Source organism: Channa argus, chromosome 21 (genome assembly GCF_033026475.1).
Source record: "Channa argus isolate prfri chromosome 21, Channa argus male v1.0, whole genome shotgun sequence".
NCBI lineage: Eukaryota > Metazoa > Chordata > Actinopteri > Anabantiformes > Channidae > Channa > Channa argus.
In genome coordinates this window covers 17,105,093-17,129,395 of record NC_090217.1, presented here as the reverse complement: position 1 = coordinate 17,129,395, position 24,303 = coordinate 17,105,093, and the positions used below count along the sequence as shown (strand labels likewise).

The 24,303-nt window shown below is 41.0% G+C and overlaps 1 protein-coding gene across 2 annotated transcripts in view; it reads right to left on the bottom strand.

Annotated features, from left to right (window-relative positions):
- Nucleotides 1–1,298: 1,298 nt before the first annotated feature.
- Nucleotides 1,299–24,303, bottom strand: part of chst11 (carbohydrate (chondroitin 4) sulfotransferase 11) — a 73,423-nt gene continuing 50,418 nt past the window's right edge. For both annotated transcript variants that reach the window (XM_067490799.1, XM_067490798.1), the window contains exons 2-4: nucleotides 20,840–20,925; nucleotides 7,074–7,303; nucleotides 1,299–6,517 (exon numbers count right to left, since the gene is read on the bottom strand). In XM_067490799.1, the coding sequence (XP_067346900.1) occupies nucleotides 5,893–6,517; nucleotides 7,074–7,303; nucleotides 20,840–20,925 (941 nt within the window). In that variant the 3' untranslated portion in view covers nucleotides 1,299–5,892. The remainder of the gene's footprint in view (nucleotides 6,518–7,073; nucleotides 7,304–20,839; nucleotides 20,926–24,303) is intronic.

Sequence of the window (24,303 nt, the reverse complement as noted above, 5' to 3'; positions counted from 1 at the left end):
ACAACAAGTGATATTTTACTGATGTAAACTTTATAAACCATTACATTCATGTCAGGGGACGTCCGGGCTCAAATCCCAAAAACATTCAGTTTCTGCACGTAGATGCCTCGACATCCTACACACAGCACCTTTAAAGGACCCAACATATTCATCACTGTCGCTCTGTAGACAACAAAACATTTATCAAAAATGACATAAACCTGGTTGGTAATAAAATCTCATAAAGCAGCATGTTTGAAGGACGAGGAATCTAACCCATTTTCATAATTTCTGATCAAAATGTCTTTGATATTAAAAGTTCAGATCAGGGCGAGACTCAGCAAAACATAAGGGGACAAGAAAGATGAGCGGTTAGAGAAACAGACAGTCAACAGTTCAGCCGTATTAGCCGTATTTCAAAGGGTGTGTGTGTGTGTGTGTGTGTGTGTGCACAACAACCTGTGCAGCTGCGTCATTGTTGTGTTGCTCTTTTCCATGAATGTGGTTACGTTGCTCTGTAAAAGGTGACATTCTTTATCCTGTATACAATGTCCTGATTAGTCAGCTGTTTCCCATGCTGACAGATATAGATGTCAGTGGGCACAACACGATGAGTCACTGAATGTATCAGAGATGTGGACGTTCCCACAGCTTTTCAGTACGAGATGGGATTATTAGTGAGTCAGCTGCATTGACTTTTTTTGTTTATCCTCCAAATGAAGTGTTCTTAGATTAAAGCGTGTGTAAAAGCTGTCTGACTGCTCTCATCCAATTAAAGCAAGCGGCTTTATGCGAGTACCAGGAAGACACATTTCTACAAAATGGATCATTTATTTTTCACTGAAACATAAGTCGATCTTTGTTTGAGGACATTGTTTTTTGAGTGTAAACACAATGTAAGAGCTTTAGGAGGAGAAACAGAGCTCTTCACTGCTCCATCTCTCTGTGTCATAGGGTGGTCACATGGGTCTGCAGGTGTTTCTCTGTGGGATATCACAGAATGTACATGTAGCAGTGTGTGTGTGTGTGTGTGTGTGTGTGTAAATAGGGTAGTAGAGACGTGTGAGAAGTAAGAATGAGATCCTCTTCAACAAGACACAACCTTACAGGTGTATGTGTTGCACATTTAATTAAAACCAAACTTGCCTTCTGTTGCAATGTGTGTATTTCTATATAGAGGAACAAGAAAGTACGTATTAGTCAAATCCTGTATTGTTGGAAAGAAGCTTTGCACTTTTTGTGCTCTAATGCAACATGGTAAAACCAAAAACAGAACATGCGCTGCTCCCATGTTTTATAATTATACTGATACATTCCAACAGCACAGTGGGTGAAATAGCCCACTGACAAGCTGCAGGCCAACAGTGGAGTTACACTCAGAAAAAGAGAGAACAGTCACTATGACTAAGGATGTTGAATATAAAAGGCACAAGAAACAAGAGTCTTTCTATGGTTGTGTACAACAACATTTAAAGCAATCATTGCGAGGACCTTTTGTCCCGTTGTCACACTTAAAGAGGGCTGTGTGAGGGTTAAGTTGAGAGAATGCATTATGTCAATGAGGGTACAACTATAGAAACACTTGTGGGAAATGTGCTTGTGTGTGTGTGTGTGTGGCAACCGGAATAAATTAGTTAATTTAATTTTTATCATTCCATTAAATGATCAGTTATCATACCCAAAGTTATGGTTCTGCAGGCCACCTACTACCTACCAGCAGGCCTTTGTTTTATTATCACAGATACATGCGGCATTTTGGACAAAATCTATCATAAATGACATGAGAGATTTAAAGCCCACAGAGTGAGGAGACTGTTATGGGAGACAGGACTGAGAAAAAAGAGAAAGCCGTTTCGTCTGAACCCACCGGTCACAGTTGTTGTCTTAGTCAGCTGACTTTTTAAACCCTTTGAGCATAAATGTAACAGAGTTGTAGCCATTAACATAACAAACATGGATGATACTTGTCAACGCCATCACTATATTGTACTAAGCAAAACTGACCTGTGTAAATGGTCTGCACTTATATATACGTCTGCTCTACCTTCCTGTGCCACAGTCGCCCAAATACAAATTCAAGTATTCAAGGATGGTACAGGAAGGTAGAGCGGTTGTCCACCAATCTCACAGTTGCTGGTTCAAACCCTGGCTCCTCTGGTCACATGTCAAAGTGTGAATGGGTGAATAAGAAGCAGTGTAAAGTGCTTTGCCAATAGGTAGAAAAGTGCTATATAAGTGCAGAACATTTACCAAGTAAATGAATTATGCTGATTAGTTGGACGTCAGTTTTTTATTCCAGACGATGACATTATGAGAATATTCTTAGTTTGTATTAATACTTATGACCATTAATAAAGTAATTCAATTCAAATCAGCCTAACATCGACACACAACTAGAAGCAATTATGATATTTTGAACAGCCTAACTATTAAGATTCCCAGTAACTGTAGACAAAACATTTTTTGTGCCACACGTAAATGATCTTGAGCCTTGAATATGACAACAACGCATTGAAATGTGTTGACATAGTGCTTTTTATCCAGAGCTCCCTTACTTGCACTGGTTTACAGGTCAGTCTCACCCTCTCTCTTATGGCAACAATAGTAACGTATTGTAGCAACAGGCTGAAAGCAGCCAGTGCTGTGACTATGTAGAATATTATGTGTATGATTGAAGCTCTGCATTTGATATGGTCACCATGACAACTAAAGGGATATCGCATGATAACCTCCTACCTAGTGGCAGGCAGAACAGGGACCAACTAGCGATATGCATGGACTGATAAGACCAGACGGCTACTGAACCGTTTGATAACATCCAAATCTAATATGTAATTAATGAGCAACATCCAAACTTGTCAGCTGAGAATCAAGGAGCAGAATAAATTGCACCACGTAAACACTGTGCAACACACCCTGCTCTGAGACTGTAGGGATGTTAGAAATGGAGCAGTGAAAGTGCCCGACTTTGTCCATCTCCGCCAGTGATATGAGATGTGATAATATCTGAGTTTTCTTTTTCATATATGGTGTCTAAAATAAAACCCCTAAAAGGTTTAGAAGGTAGTTTCCTATTTAACATGTTGCATGTAGAATAGATCTATCTTCTTTACTGTACGTAAAGATTTACCAGAGGAAAACTGGTGCTCACACTTGTCTTTGCTTTGTCTCCTGAGATGTATATCTCAAAAGAAAAAACTCAAAATAATATTTGACACTATTTATGAATCAAAAAACAGCATTAGTGAATCTTGTAATATCCTGAGAGCTACTTTCTTTCAGACAAAAGTTGTAAGTAATAAACAGGAACATGTCAATGAGATAAGAGGACTTTGTTTCTCAGAAGCTACATTTTAGAAAAAGGCCAATGAAAGTGGACGAATCTACTCTGGGTTGTTTATCTTTGCCTAAAAATCAAACTTAAGGACAGAGAGTCTGCATGAAGAGTCTGGGCAGTGAACAGACCTGGATTTATTCATGGACAAAAGGACTCAGCATACAGTCGTTTGTTTATATCTGAGCCAGAAAGTCTCTCAGTGCTCGCTGAACTCCCTGTGGGGATTTAATACCAGCTCTGCTTGTTTAAGCAAGCTGCCCTTTTCCTGCAGGGATGGTCAGGATCATCGACACTGAATTGCTTGTTTTGTTTTTTCTACAGGAAGCCACTTTTGGAGCAAAGTGAAAAAGGAGAAAAGAAAAGGGAGGGGGGGGGGGGGGGGGGGGGCTGTGATGGCTTGTTTGCAGACTAAGAGGTCCTCTGTGTGACGTTCATCTTCCATTCTGGGCCTAAATGAGCAGTTTAAGTTGAGGCTCAGTCAGTTTGTTGCCTGCCTGTGCTGTTACCTTCAATTGCTGAGTAAGATGTAGTGTGAGATCCACAGCAGCAGGAGTTCAATTGTGCAAGGTGAGTGTGTGTGTGTGTGTGTGCGCGTGTCTCTGTGTGTGTGTTTTTGTGTTTTTGTGCAGCCGACCCAAGAGGAGGCCATGCTTAGAATACAGCTATTGTTTCTGCAGGAGCATCAGCATGAGGGCTACAGTCTAGGTCAGAAGCTCTTCTTATTTATTAGAGCCACATGTGTGTGTGTAGGACTCAACCACACGGCATTTCCCTCATTATGACGCACACACAGCAACGTGGACACAAGAGGAAGTTTGTAGCTAAACCATTCACCAAAACACTACTGGAAAGCTCCCTGCTGAGCCCAAAAAAAAAAAAAGACATTACAAAAGTCTTTTCATTGATTGAAAACAGCCAAGCATGAGGTGTAAAATCTGTGCATTGCCCCTTTAAATACAGCAGCTTAAACTTGAATCACGGGATGACTCTGACTCTGATATTTATTCTTTGCGGTTGAAGATGGAGTGGTATAGAATTTACAGATGAAGGACAGGTGTTCTCTCTCTCTCTCTCTCTCTCTCTCTCTCTCTCTCTCTCGCTCCCTCTCTCCGGCCTGTTTACTACAATTCACCGCATGATGATTAACCTTGACATCGCTTGAAATAAGTTATTTCCTCTGATTCTGTCTCGTGTGCCGTTAATTGTTGATGTGTACCATCCATCTTCCCATTTGTTTAGTGACAGCGATGTGCACTGAACACTGAGTGTGGATCTCTGGGGCTCTTATAGTCATTTTGGCACCAAAAACAGGAATTACCCAGAAATCTGTGATCCTGTCAGACACAGAAGGACAAAGCCGTTGGCTGAAATATTAAGGTAGAAACACTTTCAGAAGTGGAAATGCTGTTCTGCATTGAGGATGTATTCGAGGCGAGCTGTGAAGAAAGAAAAACGATGTGACAAAACAAAATTCTTAACAACAGTTCAACTTTAAATATGTCTTAAAACGTTCCAGGAAAAACTAAATATTACATCTTTCTCTATTATTTTAATCAACAAAGCAAATTAAATAATCTTATGTTATTGCTGCTCGCAGCAATGCTTGAAGAGACGCTATTAACAAAACTAAGCATAGTGAGACAAAAGCTTAATCTTAATCGTTGAAAGACGTGTTTGGTCATTGGAGCAGGGGCTTTGTGGGGATGCCCCGAGTCCACAGACACGCCCTGGCTGAGCAGGATTACGAGATCCAGTGCCTTTTACCCTTTTTGCTCAGTTCGGTGGCAGACTTGGTGCTCACAGCTTGTGCGTCTTAATCTCCCTCGCGTGTCAGAACTTGTTTGGTTCAAACCGTTGGCTGCCACCACAGCTAAAACCGTGGAGGTCTTGAGAGTGAAGCGACTAGCCAAACGTTAAAGGGGTGTCCTTGCTGTGGCAATGAGCCCGTTTTCTCTCTAAAATGTAGGAATTTAATGGGGTGAAGGCTGACGGGTGCTAACGCACCGTGCTGACAGTGCAGCAAAGGACATCAATTGTGTTTTACAATTTGACGGAGTCTCTCTATTGATTGGGAGACGAGGGAGATAAATTTAGCTTTCACGATGCATTGGGGTCATGGCGCGTGCGAGGCAGCTGTTTGCTTTGCAGAATCTGAAGCAGCCTAATTTCTCAGCAGTTTGTTTTAAACGTGTAGGAACCATCATCAGGGGAAATCCTCTTCAAGTTTGTCCTCTGGAGATAAGTTCCCTTTTTTTAAACCATCTTGAAGACCTGCTTCACCCACACACTTTAGTCTTTGCATGTGTTTGGTCCATTTAACCCACATTCTTATTCAATTACTGTCCTCTGTATCACCCAGAGTTGACTGAACGTCCTCCAAGGTACGGCCATACCAGCATGCATTACTTTTCTTTCTTTCAGCATCTCTTGTACGTATAATTCAGGCCCTGAGCCTGCAAAGTATGAGATCAGTTTTTTTAAATCACGTTTGCTTTCAAATAATTCAGTCCATCTCCAATTTGTTGCCACACTATAAATTAGGCAGTGATTCCCATGAATCCCAGCTCTTTCCTCCGTCAGTCCAGTCGGAGGTAACTAGGTGTGGAGTAGTTGAACATGAGGAAGTCTAACTTGTAAAGCTGATAGAGCTGGACCTGCTGTTTAATGCTGATATTGCTGAAGAACTGGGCTGTCATGATGTCTGTGGTACGAGTAGACTTGGCGTAGCTTGGGAACCGCAGCGAGTCACCGACACCTACTAGCCGCAGCACATAGTTTGCATCCTCCTCCAGTGTCTCATACTTTCCCACCAGGTCATAATGGATGTGACATGGGTGGCAAAGCTGGTAGACAGTCTGCCAGTGTTCGTTGAGTGGGCCATCACGCTGTGTGGCTGGATCCACAAGGTACTCAGCGAATTCCTTGAATTTGACATCAGCGCCGTTGAGCAGGGCGTCCTGTGTGGCGTTCTTGCGGTAGCGCCGAACTATGCGGGTGCCAAAGCGTTTGTGGAAGGACGAGTTGTACTTGAGGGTAAACTTGTTGCGATATGCTGAGACCAGCCTCTCAAAAGGCTCACGAACAAAGAGGAACTTGAGGTAGTTCTTGAGGCGGTGGTTAATCTCAGCGATGTTGTACTGGTTCAAAGTCTTTAGGTTGGAGGGAACATGGGCTTCATTGGAAGGAATTTCCATTGGGTCACTGTGGAAGTGAAGCAAAAGGGCAGTGAGGAAACGAAAAGGAGATTTACCTACAACACGTGTCCTATGGAAGTTTTATTCTATGTAAAAGTTTGGAAGGAGGGAAAATCCCTTTCCCCCTCACTCTCTATTGAGACTTCCAGTTCAATGAACCCTGTCACTTTCTAATGATGTCACATTAGCCAATAACTGTTACCACTCTTTAAGTATTCTACCTTTCAGAACCATGGCTGCACAACCCGCCTCCCTCACAATACCATCTTATTCTGAAAGACAACCCAGTAATGTCAAGTACTGCTATTCACATGTAGGGTGATCCAGGCAAGTCAACTGTCAACTTCCGTGTCCCGACTTACTCCAAGGGGACTTCTTCTGTCTTGCTTTCATTGACCAATATTGGGGTCTAATCTGTCTTTTCTGTTATCACTTAATAAATGTTCTTATGCACATCCTTATTGATTTGTCCTTACGAAAATGTCAGAGCATTGAATGTAAAAGGAAAACGACTGGCTCCTTGAATGTTCGAAGCTTATTTGGCAGTCATGAAGTAGACTTACCTGTATTTACCCCGTCCTGTGAGCACCATCATGACACGTTTCCAGTTGGTACATGCCACCTTGGGGACGTAGCAGTAGATGAGCTCATGGTCCTCATCCACCACAAGGTGTTTAAGATCTCCAGGTGTCAGGACTCGTCGCTTGTGGCTGGATGCGCTGTAAACTCGACAGGCATCCACCACCTGATCCCTCCTGGCTTGGTGGAGGACAGCCATTCCTGAAACCTCCGGCTAAAAGGATGGTGGTAGAGAAAGAGAGATACTGTATGTTTACAGGAGGTAATTTTTGAAAAAAACAAAAAATCCAACTCAGGGACCATTATGGTGAGCATCTTAACTCCTAGGCAATTAGGATGACCCCTGTTAATCATTATTAATAGATGCACTTGCACTAGTCCCTTGGTAGCTAAATCATCCAGGTTGTAGTTTTCCCAAAGGTGCTGTTCGCTGGCATCTGGACTTATTTGTAGCTCTTGACTTGAAGTTTCACTTCTCATCTAAAAGGCTTTATCACGATAACTGACATTGCTGATTATGAGATCGGCAATAGGCAAACAGTGAAAATTTTGAAGAATTTAAATCTAAATATTGCTTTGTTTATCACTTTCTACAATGTGGAAATTAACTGAAATGACGAACAGACATTGAAGCATGAACAGTGATTAGCGCTGCTGCCTCACAGCTAGAAGTTTGAGGGTTTATGCTCTGGCCAGCAGTGACCTCTCTGTGTGGAGTTTCCTCCGCTGACCAAAGTGTTATAATAAGTTTAATTAGTGAATCTAAAGTTGCCCGTAGGTGTGAATGTGAAATGTATGACTCTCTGTGGCACTGAGATAAACTGCTGTACCCCCAGTGTACCCCACCTTTTGTCCGATAACAGCTGGCATAGGCTCCAGTCCCCCTACAACCCAAAAGTCAAGCGGAGGCAGTTAATGGATGGATGGACATTTGTATGTATTTGAACAACATCACATTATTTGCAAAATGTAGTCACAGTGTATAAGCCATATGTGTTACTGTATAATTTCCTTTATACAACTAAACCGGAACCGAAGACAGAAAGATAGGCAGACAGATATTGAGTCTTATTAATCATATTATCATACTAATCTCTTTACTGACTCCATCTTTCTCCCTTTGTGAGTTGCTCCCCCGACTGATAGAGATTAGTCCAGGGGTATAGGGGAAAATAATGATATTGAAGTATATTGCAGATACTGAGTGTTCAATATGCAAAGATTCAGTGAGCTTTCATTCATCTAAGGCATATTTCATATTTACAGTGATGCTTGTGATGAAGTGAGCCCACAGGGAGGAATGAAAAAAGTCTGAGGCAGAGAGCAGCCGGAGGACAAGACGGTTTTTTTTCATGTCTCCTGATTATTTTTCCTTCAGGTCTGAATTCCTCTTCAGGTTACTGCCCTGATTCCCCTCGTGGAGTCTAAGCCCATTGTACTGTGGTCTGCATCTTTGCTGCCCCATTCAGTGCTAAACAGGTTCCTGAGTGAGTGGGAACGCGTGTTGCTGACATTTCATGTTGAAATAACTCCAGGCCCACAGCAAAGCATTCTATTTGAAGGCAGTTTGACTGAAGTGGTTTGTATGAATTTCTCTTTAAGATCACTCTCCAAATGTCCCGACACAACAAGATAACATTGGCTTTTTCTCCTTTTTTGTGCACTTTCGCCTAAAAACTTTCAGCTTCAAATCCGACATTCCAAGTTGTCGAATGACCTTTCAAAGCATTTTACTCTCGACAAGGCATAATGCTTCATGAACATCTCTTCTCGAGGCCTCATTTTGTATCCTTCCACCTTCTCTCTCTGTGTGCTCCCCACACACAAGGTATGACAGCGCTGTGTGAACAGTAACACTGACTTTTTTTTTCCCACTGAAAGACATCGAGCTATGATTCACACGAATGTTGCAGGGAGCATGTGCCGTCTCATCTCAGAGGAAGACAATTGCTGTAACAAGACTAAACGAGACAAGGGACAGAATCTTGTCATCTCCTGCTCTGCCTCACTTTCCTCACTCCTTATCGCTCTTCTTTACACTGAATTACTTTCTGCCATTTAATCTCCTCTTTCAGCAGCACACACACTGGTTTCTTGTGCAGTTTTGATGAAAGAGGGAGGATGAGAGGAAGCAATGAGAGCGACAATGAAGACATGGCAGAGGTGAAGTGTCGACAGAGTCTGAGGAGAAACTGTGATGGAGGCCACTGACCTCTGACCATGTCGAGTAGTTCCCATGGGAGATCAGAAACCATTACTTGCCTATTTGCATGCATACTTCCACCTAAATCCCTGTGGACATGAACTAGTGGGTCAGCATCAGATAGGAGGCAGCCAAAGTCATAAACTATAGCTATAAATGTGTTTAAAAGTGAGCAGCTTCACATTATGTGGTCAATTTAGTTTGATCTCTTCCGAATGGTCAAAGTCCCAGAAGGGCCTCAAACCTTCAGCTCAGCAGTTTTCCTGTGCAGCTGCACTATATAAAGAATGACTGTAGCTTTACTGTACAACAATATGACATATTCATTTACATGTGATTCATTTACAAATTCTGTACAGTACATTATTCTTCGTTCTTAATTTTCACACAATATTTCCTCCGAAGGTTCTTGTGAGTTTAATATGTGATCCTGTGAATCAGCGTGGAGTGGAGTCTTCCAGAGCTCTTCTGACCATATTTATTATGGTTGATAGAAAAAAGCTGCTTGGAAGCATGAAAGGGGGAGTTGTGTGTCTACGTATATTAAAAAAGAGAGTTCAAGGCTGGTTACTCAAAAGGCAGACGGCCACCCAGGCACGCTGCTTCCTCAGGAGCTCCATAAAACATGCGTTAAAGGTCTCTCACCTGTCTTCATAATTAGAAAGGTGGTTTGCAGATGCTAATTCTTCATCTGCCTTCGCTGTGCATTGCGAGAGCGGGAGGTAGAGCGGTTGTCGGTTCGATCCCTGGCTCCTCCGGTCAAATGTCACAGTGTCCTTGACGAAGACACTGAACCCCAACTTCTTTGCTCTCGGTGAGTGTTGAATGAGAAGCAGTGTACGCTCCCACTAAATCCCACTGACTATACCCACCACAAAATACAATTTGAGTTTACTAAAATGTGACCAAATTAGTAGTAGTCCCAGATAGATGTACAGCATTTTGCCACATCTTTACATTTGGTTTATGGCCAGAAGTGTTGTATTTAATGCTTATTAGCAGATGTTAGCATGCTAAAAACCTAAACTGAGTATAATGTACATTTCGGATACATTTCGGATACTTACTAATCGTTGTCACATTGTGTCATCACAACAGCTTTGCAATGCAAATTTTCTGATCTCTAAAACGGGGAGCATTGCATTGTGGGATACTTTGATATAGCGGATCAATTTACACACTCAACATTTGGACGCTACTACTTTGTACTATATACTGAGTACACAGCCAATGTTTTACAAGTGTTATATACGGAAGGACAAGTATTCAGTAAGTCTCAGAGGACACACCATGATATTTGGTGGAATTAGTGAACGTTATCTTAAACGCACCAGGTACTGTACTTCAATGTTCCCTTCTTAAAGCCGAACACACTGCACAGAGGTGCAAAGGGGCATCAGTCCAACACATGTTTTCTTTTTGGCCCCCTAAAAGGTTAATCCCGTCTTCAGACTTAACTATAGATCAAAAGTCTGATGAAAATCTAACTGCACAAAGCTGCACTGGCACTTTGAATTAGCATACATATGGAACCATCTTTTTATCGATAATTTATTCCTTAGAAGGTCTGAAATATGTTTGAAATGGCGTTGGGGAGAGAATAAGATGCTAATGCATCATGATTTGCAGCCCGGGGATTCTGCAGAGCACCAGAACCGTCGAGAAGCTGCCTGAAACATCCCCACCTCCGAAAAATAATGATATCTGTTTCCCGTCACAATTTAACTGCTGGTAATTAGACATTTCCTTAATTGTTCAGCCCTGTTTGTTTTTCTGAAGGTCTAATGTGGTGCTGCTTCTGGTATTTACACTCCTCTGCGTCTGGAAGATTTAAATGTGTCTGGAAAAAGGTGAAAGACTGTGGAGAACCGGTCTGTAGGAGAACTGGGGAATTTAGTCCCGTCCAAAGTGAATAAAGCGAAAGCAGAGTGCTGCAGCACAATGTATCCATACTTTTGTCTGATGTCAGCTTCTCTCTCTTCTCTAAAGTGTTAAAGTAATCTGAACAGAGATCAGCAGCATTTATCAAAGCACCCATCTTTATGACACATACACACATCTCGCACCGGGTTACAATGACGCTCCCTAACCCGATGGTTATTTACACTGTGAATAACCATCACGGCTAAATGTCCGACCACAAACCTTCCATTAACTATCTAGAGTCACAAAACCAAGTCTTAACCCCCAAACAGCCCTTTGAAATGATGAACATCAGCAACATGTCCAGTGATGGTTTTGAGCCCAAAAAAGTCATGTAGACACACACACACACACACACACACACACAGAACACTAAAGCCAGTCTGTGTCTCTAACTCTACTTACAGACTGGCATTCATTGCAGACAGGAATAAAGCTGCCAGTGTACCAAACACTCACACACACACACCTGATTTTCTGCTGCATGATGCTTCACCTGACTCTCTGCAGAAAGCTACAAGGCGAGGCCCTTCTATAAAACCTTGACAGTGCTGACGGTTTATGAGGCGCATTCATCCTTTCCACTGAAGCCGGCGGCACATTAACTTTCCATAAAGTCATTTATGAGACGTGGGACCAGCAGAGGGAGTCTGGGCCTGCCACTGGGGTGATCCCGCTGCTGACCACCTGCACCCAACGTGACACGGAAAAGACCAGAGGAAATGTTTCTTCACCTTTATTTATCCAGGGAAAGGACTGAGAACACACGCTCTGTTTCTGTAATAGCCTGCTTCACATTCATGCAGCTGCACACATTCGTACCTGAAAAAAAAGCCGCTGACGGCAACACAAATGTACTGAAGGAGGGGTCGAAGGATAAATATATTCATCAAAGGCAGACATTGCAAGTGATAATAATGGGGCCACTGTTACATTTTTCATTAAAAAAAATTAAATAAATACATTTATGTAGTAACAAGTATAAACAAAGTAAAATGAGCTTTTACCTATTATACAGCCGATTTAATAATTAATAAAAATTATTAAATAAAGGGCAATTTCCCAGATTTTCAACTTGCATTTCTACGGTTTGGGGAGTCTATTACTCTTCCTGCTGGCTTCCACATATATAAACTTTCTCCTTGGCTTCCAGTTGACAAACTCCACTAGAAGACATAATGAGGTTTTTACTTGGTGTTGTAGTCTCCACCATAATTCCTGCAGATGACATAATCTGTCTCTCTGGCGAAAGAAGGTTTTAAAAATGAGATTAGTGCATATACATTCAGACTATGCTTGCACTCAAAGCCCACATACAAAATTAAAGATTAGCGTTAACTTTATTGATCCCATTGGGAAATTGTGTCTGTAAAACCTGCTCAGAGCTACAGTCTTGTGAGTTCTAACCACTTTACATCCCCAAAACAGCAACAAAGAAAACTTTAAAGAAGTAAATGTACTGATTCATGGTCTTTGTGCTTTGCTTTATGATGCTTATTACATAAGGGCTCAGCAGGGAGGCAGAGAATAAACACTGTGTGAAAGCCATATTGTTTGTTTGGCTTTATCAACCTGTGGGGTTTGGACATTTCCCAGAGACTTTCCTAACCATAGCTTCCCTAACTTTAATCCACATCACCACTCTAAAATCATTTTATCATATAAACACAGATACACCTAATAATGCGGCTGATTGCGAATCCCTTTCTTTTTAAGTGGAATCAAATAGAAGAGAAGTAGTTTAGCCCATTGAACATAGGATGGAATAAGGATAATATTTTACTTCAGGCACTTATTTGTAAGCTGCTCTGAAATGCGGAGCCCTAAGGACCAAGCTAACAAATCATCACCAGTAGAGGTTTTAACGCAGAGTTTTACTGCTTGCTAATGGTCTAATTCGCACTTCACACTTACAGAGGTATTACTCTTTGGCCACTGGATCATTTACTGTTAGTCTTGAGGTAATTCACAAAATGCCATGTGAACATTAATTTTCTATCAACAGCTTCAGTCTTGCCCTGAAAAAAAACTACATTGGAAAAGTTTGAGTAGTATAATGACTTTGAAGAGGTGTACTCTGTAATTTAAGTGTGTCCTTGAATGCACCACCTGCCTTTAGTAGATGTTCGAAAAACCTACCCGTCTCTCAGCTGCATAACCACATACTGCACCATAGTAAAACTGCGATCAACATCGCACTGAAGGATTTGAACACGAGCCCTCCAACCTACAGCTGTGCACGTAAACACACTTATCACACAATCATGTAAACACAGAATAATGACTTAATTGCGCTGTGGTCATTTCAGGTGAAGTTTCTAGGATATGTGACACCTGGGTAAGTCTTACTCTCCCTGTCCCACGGTCACAATAACCCTGTAACCTAAACTCAGAGACGTCACAGGAGAAAGTTAGCCCGCTGGAACCAGAAACTAATCGAGATAAACACGGCATTATCATTTGAATGGTGCTGTGAAAACCGGGCCAGAGGAAGAATAAACAGCTTTACTAATGTTGTAGCTGCAGACAATAGACGTGCTTAATATTTGTATATGTATATTGATGTTTGTGCTGCTACAGCTGCAGAAAAGACTGTTTGTGCACATAAAATTACCTAAAGTATGTATGTGTGTGAGTTTGTGTGTGTCAGTATAGCTCAAAGAGAAAAGTGGGGGGATAATTATAGCACCACAGACAAGATAATCACAAACTGCTAGAACTTTCCCTCTGAGGCCATCAAAGTCTCCCTCCTCAGTCATGATCACATGGTGTGTTTCCCTCTGGGAGCACGAAGAAGGCTTCACTGTACTCTTTACATTGAAATGAGGACGTGGAAGGTTCCCAGATTGATGGTCACCCCCCCCAAAATGGCGCCATGAAAATGTTCAAGCCTTCATTACTTAGAAATCACGTTTTGTAATCTCAGCCAGAAAACACCAGATTTAATGCTGGGCTGACTCCTCGTATAGTAAAGATTGGTTTAGATTCATGCCCCCCCCCCAAAATGTAAACAAATATTATTAAATATATTATTTTTCTTTAAAGTTCCAGTGATGTTGGGGTTTGGGTATGAGTGAGATGGCTTTGTGCCGCTCAGGTTCACCGAAGTTACAGATAATTCAAATAACGAACGAAGATACAGCTGCTGCGCCACCTGTTTAAATTGTGCACACACCTCACATCAATTGTACTGCTGTTTGTCAGTCACAGCAATTAAATAAAGTCAAAGAAATAAAGCTGTTCTACATTTAATTCATCATTGTCAATGACAGAGTGTGTCTGAAAACCCCAGTGTTTAGGACAAGACAAGAGTTTCCAGCACTGTGATGCTGAAGGAGACAGAACTGACATCCACGTCACACCCTGACAGCGTTTAGCTCTACTCACATTGGGGCTAATTTACCCCCTGCTATTGACTCGTGCACATATCAGAGCTTGTTGGCAGACAGACAGCTCCTCAGAGGACAGTCCTGTCCAATTAATTGTAGGTATTTTAATAACAGAATTCTGGACTGATGCAATAGCTGTGTGGTTATTCAGCTTTGACAATTAAAAGACTATAATATAAATTTAATTTGAGAACACTCTTCAGTTTTCCCAATTTTTGTTAACTCTGTTCCTGATTGATATGTTTATTTGGAATTTTGGCAGCATCTGTCTCAGATTAGTTTTTTCCTCCTTTGACACCTTATGTACCTGATGCACCAACCGTTAGGTAGAAAAAAATGAAAGTCATGAATTAGTTGTCCTTGGTATTATAGTTTTTACAGTTGACACAACAAAAGCCATATCTAAAGCCTCTTACTGTTACCGTCATCATGTATTAAAGGTAAAATCACAATATAACTTCCTTCATCGCCTTCTACTTTAACATTGCCGTGACAGTTTTTGGTTAGATGGTGACAAATATGTTCAGTTTTTGAAAGTCAGCATTTGAAAAACTTTAATTGTTCTTCCTAAAGCTATTAGTTAAAGTGTTTGTGTGTGTGTGTGTGTGTGTGTGTGTGCCTCTGTAACTGTTTGATTCCAGGGACATTTCATCAGCTTCTGACTTTCCAAAAGACTGTTTGTGGTAAAGTGCAATAAACAGCTTCTCTTAGAGAAGGAAAACTTTCCATAAATGTCAACATTTAATCTCGGGGAAAATATATTTGAGCTAAATTTAAACCTTAAAAAAAAAAAAAAAACAATGAGAATAGGTAACAAAAGCAATCAGCCTAATGTCTTCCGCTGCAAAACATGCAACAAAGCTCGATTTGAGCTCTGTATGTTGTTATTTCACGATTTTGAAAACACAGGCGTGTAATGTCAGGATTGTGAAACATTTCCCTTTGATTATGATAAAACTAAAAACCCACGTTCTCTGTGGCCTCTTGCATCGCACAGCCTCTTCTCTCTGCACAGTTTATCTTCTCAGCCAGCAAAACAGAGTGCTCATCTCCTCTAAATCCCCTTGTCTCTTTCCTTTCACCACCTTTCTTCAGGCCTGTTCATATACAGCCCCCAGAGATAGACAGAGACAAAAAAAAAAAAACAGCAAAGCCTCCTCTTCTAAATCCCTTTGTCTTTACACCCAGAATGACTTATCCAGCTTCCCACTAACACATACAGACATATCTTAAACCCATATGTTCTCTGCTCTGGTGGTTTTTTTTGCAGCAGAGCAACACTCAGGCAGCTGCTTTGCCATCTTTGCTGTGGGTTAAAGGTGGGACGGTTCTTTCGAGTCCATGCCAGCCTTTGCTGTTGTGTTCCCGCATAATCCAATTCCAGATCGGGGGGGGGAGGAAGTGTCAGAACATACACAAACACACACACACACACACACACACACAATAAACTAATGTGAAGGGATTGTGGGGTTATCTGCAGCTGGTAAAACAATACTATACGGTGATACAGACACATGGAAACATTCCCTTCCCTCACTCAATACATTAATTTACGAAAGGCTAAAATGACCTCTCTGCACATCCCATGATCTCCAATGAGTCAGTTCAGCAAGGACTGATGACCATTCATGCAGGCCTAAACGGCTGACTGAAAGAATGAGAATATGGATGTTCACAGGGACATATAGAAAAAGCTTCATAAAAACAAACCAGCAAAAGTATCTTCATATCTCTGCTCGAAAGACAGGAAGTCCAGCTGGGCTTTGAGACTCCTTGGGAGACAGAGTTACAGTTATGAAGCTGAATATAGCACAGATGTCAGCAGGTGCACAGTGTTTTTACTGCCACACAGGAAAAAAGAATCTCTACTGTCCATTTATGTCTATGTGCAGCAGCATGTGTCCATCACCGTTCCTGAAAGCTACGTTACCTACTGTAGCTTGGAATCCGAGTTCTTCAGTTCTGGGCTGCAGATCTGACAAAGTGAAAAAACACTCGAGGAAAAACCTGAATAAAGTAGAGGAGAAACATCGCGATTTATCAATCAACATCGCCATCTTTCCCTAACTTTAACCAAGTAGTTTTTGATGTCTACGCCGTGACCAACTGACCTCACTTCCATTCCAACGATACCCAATTAGTTCTCACATTAGGCTTATTGGCCACTGTGGGACTGTGCACATCCTTCCCAACAGCCTCAGCTCTCTGACTGGGTGATATTGGGGTGTACATGCCTCTGTGAGCCAGCCTGGGATTACTGGTAATAAGAGGAGAAACCTTTCCACAAAGACGGATAGTTATTCCTGTAGATGATATCTAACCATTGCAAGTTAAGCTGATGAGAGGACCTGAAGCCTAAGATGTCACAGATGTTATCTAGTCTCTGACATTCTGGAAGGACACACAATTGATGATTAGATTTTAAAAAATATATTTAAAAAAAGCAAAAAAAGACAAACAAAGCACAGATTTAAGATGAGGCCCTGGGTGGAGTATAGTCTACAGAGGAATATGGAGGTGACATCTACATTACCTTCTGTAGTTAATGTAGATTCTTTATAGTAATTTTGAAAAACATACAGGTAACTGTTAGCAATAACAGGATAAAAAATGTTGTCTCCTCTGCCTCCCTGCAGAGATGAATAAGGTATCAGGTATGGTATCAAAGTAGTTTTATTAGTTTTATTAGTATGAGTTTATTAGTATGAGGGCAGTATTGGACCTGATGACTGATACTGGGATCCTGAACATATTCACATTCACATTCAGGAAAAATATGACAACATGAAGTATCATGCAATGAAGAAGTAATGCAGTCCCCATATGAATGAATGTGGTATCTGGATGAACTGGAGACTCTTTCTACGATTCTTTAACGACTGTTTAAGGAACCTATGAGAGAGGTACACTGTCTGGAAAGTCCCTCAGAATTTTGCATTTGAACTTTTCTCTCTTCGTCTCTTTCGACTTACACTCCGTATTGTCCCTGAAGGCCTAATACACAGCCCCCCAGAGCTGCTGATGAGAGCCTGTTTACACTACTACGATGTTTCATCTGCTGGTGTGTTTAGAGCAAAAACACAGCACAAGGGGTTGTAATAGTCCCAGTCAATGTAGTACAACTGAAACGTTTTAGGACAGCAGCAAATGGGGAAAACATGACGTTCGTGTTCCAACTTTTTTGCTTTCACACATAAAGTTAATCTACATCAAACTTTTCTCAGAATAAAGACACCTCATTTTATTTGTGCCCCCTGTGGTGCCAACCCCAGCTGTCTACATACTTTAATGAAGGGCTGCATTTCTTTCACAGTGTGAACACAGCCTTAACTATTAGACTATATTTTCCGCATCAGTTTTATATGTAGCTCTGTCCAAAACTATATAAAGGAGTATGCTAAGCAATATGCCTAATATATAGTAGTTAGCGAGTCTGAAACTGACTTATTTTCCCAATATGTGTTATCTTATTGGACGGCAAGGTGGTGGAGTGGTTAGCACTGCCCCCTCACACAAGTTCCCCAGTTTGAATCCAGGCTGGTCCACCAGGGTTTCTGGCTATGCTTGCTTGTATTTTCTCCTTCTCCTCTGGTTTCTACAGTCCAAAGACATACAGTAAGGTGAATCGTGTTTTGTGTGAGTGTAAAGGATTGTCTGTCTCTGTATGTCAGCTTTGAGATACACTGGTGACCTGTCCGGCATGTACTGACTGTTCACCCGATGAAAACTTGCATGAACAATCCCCCACGACTCCTAATAAGCGGTTAAGAAGATCGATGGATGGATCTTATGTCTTTGAACCACACATAAATAGAAATGTACAATTTCTTTACTTGTACCACTGCACACCTCATTAACTTTACATTTCAACACTAAACCGAATCAGAAAGCTAAAGCCAGCCACTGGAAAGTAGAAATTTCTTTGCCAAAATGTGTCAAAAATGTCCTTCACTCAGATGAATGAAGCAATTTTTCACAAGGACACACACACGTGCAGGCACCACATGCACACACATTCTCTTGATAGCTCTTTCTTGACCACCGACCCCAAGCACCCTTCTAAAGTTTACTCTAGCGTCAGGAACACCCCCTGTGCACACAGAAATATACCAATAGCACTGGAGCAAATACGTGGAAAAATCCTGTATGGAAAATGAACCTATGGTGCAGACTATCTATGTCCACCTGGTCTAATCTTAGCCGCCCAGAAATCCACTTAAAGCCGCATGTACTGTACATGTTAAAGGTGTCCAAAGATAAATGGCCACTAGATGAAAAAAAGGGCAGAGAAAAATGTGAGAAAGTATGAAAGTCATATCGAGACGATAAAGGACAGGAGAGGCAGAGCACTGGGAATAAAGGACAGTGGGACGTGTGAGGGGAAAGACAGGCCAGGGTACGATGCAGAAGAATGAGGCATGGACTTGGAAGGTGACAGATAGTGAGGGGATGAGAGAACAGCACCACACTACTGATATATACAGTATATACTTTATACAGGTACTTGGATAAAGTACTGCACCTGGCAAAGGACGTGTTGCAGGATTTAGTTTAGAAAGTGTATATTTTATAACCCTTTCAACCCCTTTTCAACATTAAGACTCCACTGCTGTAAGTTCAGTTTCTTGAAACTGCTTAAACAGTTTAAGTTGCCTTTTGTCAGAAATATCACTGCATGCAGGGATCATTTTTTAAAGGAAGACTATTATTTATATGGAAGAGAAGACACAGGCAAACTGAAAACCAGTTTGTCCTGTATACACTTTACACATTTAAAGTACTTGCACTGTGCTTCTTTATTTCCAATTCATGCCACTATATACAGTAGATATAAAAAAACACATCTCTACAAACTCATCTAAATGAGTCAAAAACCAATAAACTGAACTGTAAAAAAAAAAGATTATTGAAATACAGGATGGAATTTCTAGTCATTAAATATTTCTCCGAGTACTGTTGAATCCATTATTAGGAAATAGAAGGAGCATGGTGCATGTGTTAATCATCACAAACTGGGTTACCGTGCATGAAGGACACTAATCTAGGAGGCCACTAAAAAAACCTATGACTCCTTTGAATTACAAGCTTCACCAGCTGAAATGGGAAAGACTGTATATACAACTGGTGGCCCAGCTTCTGTCTCGTCTGATGCCCAAAAAGCTAAATTTTAGCCTAGTCAGACCTCAGCTATGGGCCGGTAGATACCGGCTCCACATGCCAGTGAGTTCAGTAGCTCATTTTCATGGAATATTAAGTGCTAAACGTCATTTATCTTAGGGAGAAAACCAAGAAGGCGGGGAAAAGATCGTGGGCTGGGTGAAAAAAAAAAAAAAAAAAAAGTAAAATGACTTGGACAAATGAGACGAATCCGTACTCCTAGTGGGAACATTTCCTATCACATTTTAACTTGTAAAGCTGTGAATATGGCTGCCTTTGTGCATTAAATCCCACCTCGTGCAGCTTTAATAGTAACCATTAACAGTGGGTGTTCTGCTGCTGTAGCTAAGCCTCCTAAAACCTCTGCCGTTCTCCCACTGTGTCTCTTCACTGCAAACCAATAAACCAATAACCATAATGACCAATAAACCAGAAATTCCATTACAACTGAAAACCCATAATATGCTTTCATTTCATGCAGGCAGCCGTGTAGTTAGAGCAGCGTTGCCATCATGCTCTTTTTTTTTTTTTTTTAATCTATTTTTAAATTGGGAAATGTGAAATGAAGTGAGGCTCCACTGATAACGTCACAGCCGCAAAAATCTCCATACTTTATCCCATCCTCTCTGTCCTGGAGGGAGACTTCAGCGAAACATCTGTCCTTCGTTTTCATTCATCATTGTCTTTTTTTCCATTCGTGAAAGACTTATATAAGTCTATATAATGAGTTGGACATAATAGTTTGATTGTCTTAGGCCTTAGAAGAGATGGACGGACATTATGCCGATGCCATCTGCTGGACTTTCCATTGGACAAGTCAGTGTGGACACTGCTGTGGCCTCTAAGGTAACATTTAGGCACCGGTATTTCTGAAGAGGGACAAAAAAAAGGTCTGAGACAACTAAAATTGGTCTAGCACTCAGGCGGTATACAAACAAATGAAACTGAGCTTAAATAGAAGCCAGCTGAGGTCAGCGTCTCACAGCTGGGTGAGGAGGAGTGTACAAATAGGAACAGATGAGGGCTGAGATAGAGTGGCACAAAGAGAGCAGCTATGGGAACATTAGCCTCTTACCTGTGTGGGGTTGTAGAGCTCCTGCAGTGCATTTCGAGACCCTTTCCTACAGCACCCATCCACCACAAAGGGGTTCCTCCGCATGACTGCAACACAAATGAGACACTAATAAAAAAAGAGGATTTCAAATCCAGTCGAAAAAAAAAGGGGAGTTTTTGGGCCCAAAAAACATGTGTGGGGTTATTTCAGTGAAAAGTTCCTCAGCTGAACAGCAAAATCATGGGCTGCACATAGTCAAACAAGCTTGGACACACACACTTTTAATGTTTTTAAGGTGGATAAGGGTCAGCGTGGCCACTTTGAGCAGTCTGCAGCCACACAGCAAAACACGACGCACTGTGTGCAGACGTACACAAGAAGTAGAAGTACACAAACTCAATACTAAAGTAAAAGTGCAAGTATTGACCGAAAAACGTACCACTTCATATCTTTTACTCAAGTAAGCAGATTCTCTACATTTTACTTAAAGTACAAAAGTGAAAGTACTCCACTAAGAAACAATGTATTTTTAACGATACTTATTATGATAATTATGGCAAAACATGTGCATTAATTAATAAAAACTAAGGGTCAAAGGTCACTGTTGGTATAGGTGGAGCTGAATTTAATCACTTTATGTGCTGACAGGTGGTTAACCCCAAATGATACATCAGCGTTTATTATTTCCTCATATTTTTATAATTTGATATTTTTACATTAAAACAATCGTTTTAATGGCGTTAATCTGTTCACATCCATCTTTTCTTCTTAGACTCAAATGTCTTTAGTGTACAGCAAACACCATTACATTTGCCTGTCCAATACCTCTGGAGGTTTTTTCCACTCTCTTGTGTGTGAAATATGAAATCTGTGTCATGCTAAAACTTGTAATAGTAACACTAAGTTAAAAAGAGATATTTACGGTACACAGCGGTGTGTATGTGTGTATGATTTTACACCTTATGGGTTCTGATAAATATTATGTAGCCTTACTTTAACAAAGTTTAGGAATCTTTAATTGCATTGTGGTAATACATAAATACTGTATATCTAACCATAGTGACTGATTTTTATTGACTTTGGTCGCTTGTCCTCTTGGCAGATTGTTACAGCTAGAAGAACTCTTAGACAGCTACACTGTTTGACATGGCGACTCAGTTTGATGAGGACTTGTCCTCAGAGAGCCCAATCAAGAACTTTTTTGTCTCCTTACTCTAATGATGGAGAGAAAAGTCATATGATTGCAAGGGTCAGTCCTTCACTGTGCTACGTTGCTGTGACTGATGCAAATGAAGTCAAACTTCTTTGCGTATTGTCGTGGACACTTCCTCATCAAGGCAACCACTTTAGGAACCATCACTTTAAATGACAAACTGCTGCAAGTATGACAAAGCTACGAGGATAAATAATGAGACCAGTGACTATATGCCAAGGGCGAAGCTATAGTTCACCGTTTGTTTGGCTGGATCTCAGCTCTTTACACAACTCGATACAGAGCAGTGGCTGCTGGCAGCAGCTCGCTTGGCCCCAGCCAGCACACTCTCTCCAATTGCTGTGGATGGAAAAGCACTTCAAGGACGTCACAGAATTGACAAAGAAAATGAAGCACTAATAAGAAAGCCAGGGATTTCAAGTCGGTTTTTTATACATCACCTGCCTCATGTTTAAGGATGAGCTTGTGTTCCTACCATCAGGATTGCTGATGTGGACAACAACTGATGATGCATATTCACAATTTTATACAGTTCATTTGACATAAAAAATTATATATTGAGCAATTTGGAATCGAACATGTCTGAGCAAATGAAAAGGGAACAAATTGACAACAGTTTCAACAACTGATGAAAAAGATTTTTTTTTTTTTTTGGATTGTTCCAGGTCCTCACATCACCCAGCTAGCTGCTTGTCCTATTGTATCAATAAATGATTCACAGTCTTACTGAATATCACATTGCAAAATCTTAACGGAATCTTGCTCACATAGAGCTTCTTCTTTACGCTTCTCTTTTATTAAACATTATCACAACAAAACAGAACAAAAGAAAAAACTAAGCAGAACATCCAACAGAGGTCATTTTTTTCTCCTCAGGAGACATCAGAAACAGAGACAACAGAAAATTCTGTTAGATCTTAGTGCTGCATTTGATACCATTGATCACAACATTTTATTACAGAGACTGGAACATGTTACTCGTTACTCTAGACGACATAAGTCTGGCCTCCAGTACCACTGCAAGGAACCTTGGAGTCTTTGACCAGGATTTGTCCTTTAACTCACATATAAAACAAATGTCTAGAACAGCTTCTTCTTCCACCTACGGAACATTGCCAAAATTAGAAGCATCCTGTCTCAAAGTGATGCCGAAAAACTGGTCCATGTATTTGTTACCTCTAGGTTGGACTACTGTAATTCCCTACTTTCAGGATGCCCCAGTTACTCCTTAAAGAGCCTGCAATTAATCCAAAATGCTGCAGCAAGAGTGCTGACTGGAACTAGCAAGAGAGATCATATTTCACCTTCACTAGCTTCTCTCCATTGGCTTCCCATTAAATCTAGAAGAGAATTTAAAACCCTGCTTCTTACATATAAAGCTCTGAACGATCAGGCTCCATCATATATAGAAGACCTCATAGCACCATATCATCCCAGTTGACCACTTCAATCTCAGAATGCAGGCCTACTTGTGGTTCCCATTATTCCCAAAGGTAGAATGGGAGGCAGAGCCTTTAGCTATCAAGCTCCTCTCCTGTGGAAACAAGCTCCCAGTTCTGATTTGTGAAGCAGACACCCTCTCTACTTTTAAGTCTAGGCTTAAAACCTTCCTCTTTAATAAAGCTTATAGTTAGTTATAGTCATGCTGTTATAGGCTTAGACTGCTGGGGGACCCCCCTCCTCCACTCTCTCCTCTCCTCTCACTTCATAATTGTAACTACTATATGACATTAACTCCGTGTGTTTTCTCCCGTAGTTGTCTTTGTCCTTCTCTGTCTCCCTCTCGCTGTCCCTTTCTGCAGGTGTCCCCTAGCTTTGAAGCTGTGTGTCTTCCAGTGTGTAGCTACTGGTCCTACCAACCTGCCCGGTGTTTTGTTGTTGCTTTTGTTGGTCTTTTTCTTTTTTCTCTTCACTTTCCATCACTCACTCATTTAAAATGAGATATTGGAATGCATTAAATAACACAGATGGTCATAATGTTATGCCTTGTTGGTTTATGTACAGGTTTATTATATATGGAAATGGAAAAACCCATTATACACATTTGCAAATATCAGTAGTTTGTAAATACTGTATTTCCAGAAATGTTGGTAAAACATTAAAAATGCCACAAAGAGTAAGAGGCACAAAAGAAACTATAAAATAAGGCAATACGGCAAAAACAGAGTCAATACAGTCAATAGAACCACAAATGGAGTCAGTGTGACCATAACCACAATGAAAACAGCCACAGACTTAATTTTAAAATGAACAGTCTGAATGACCACAACCA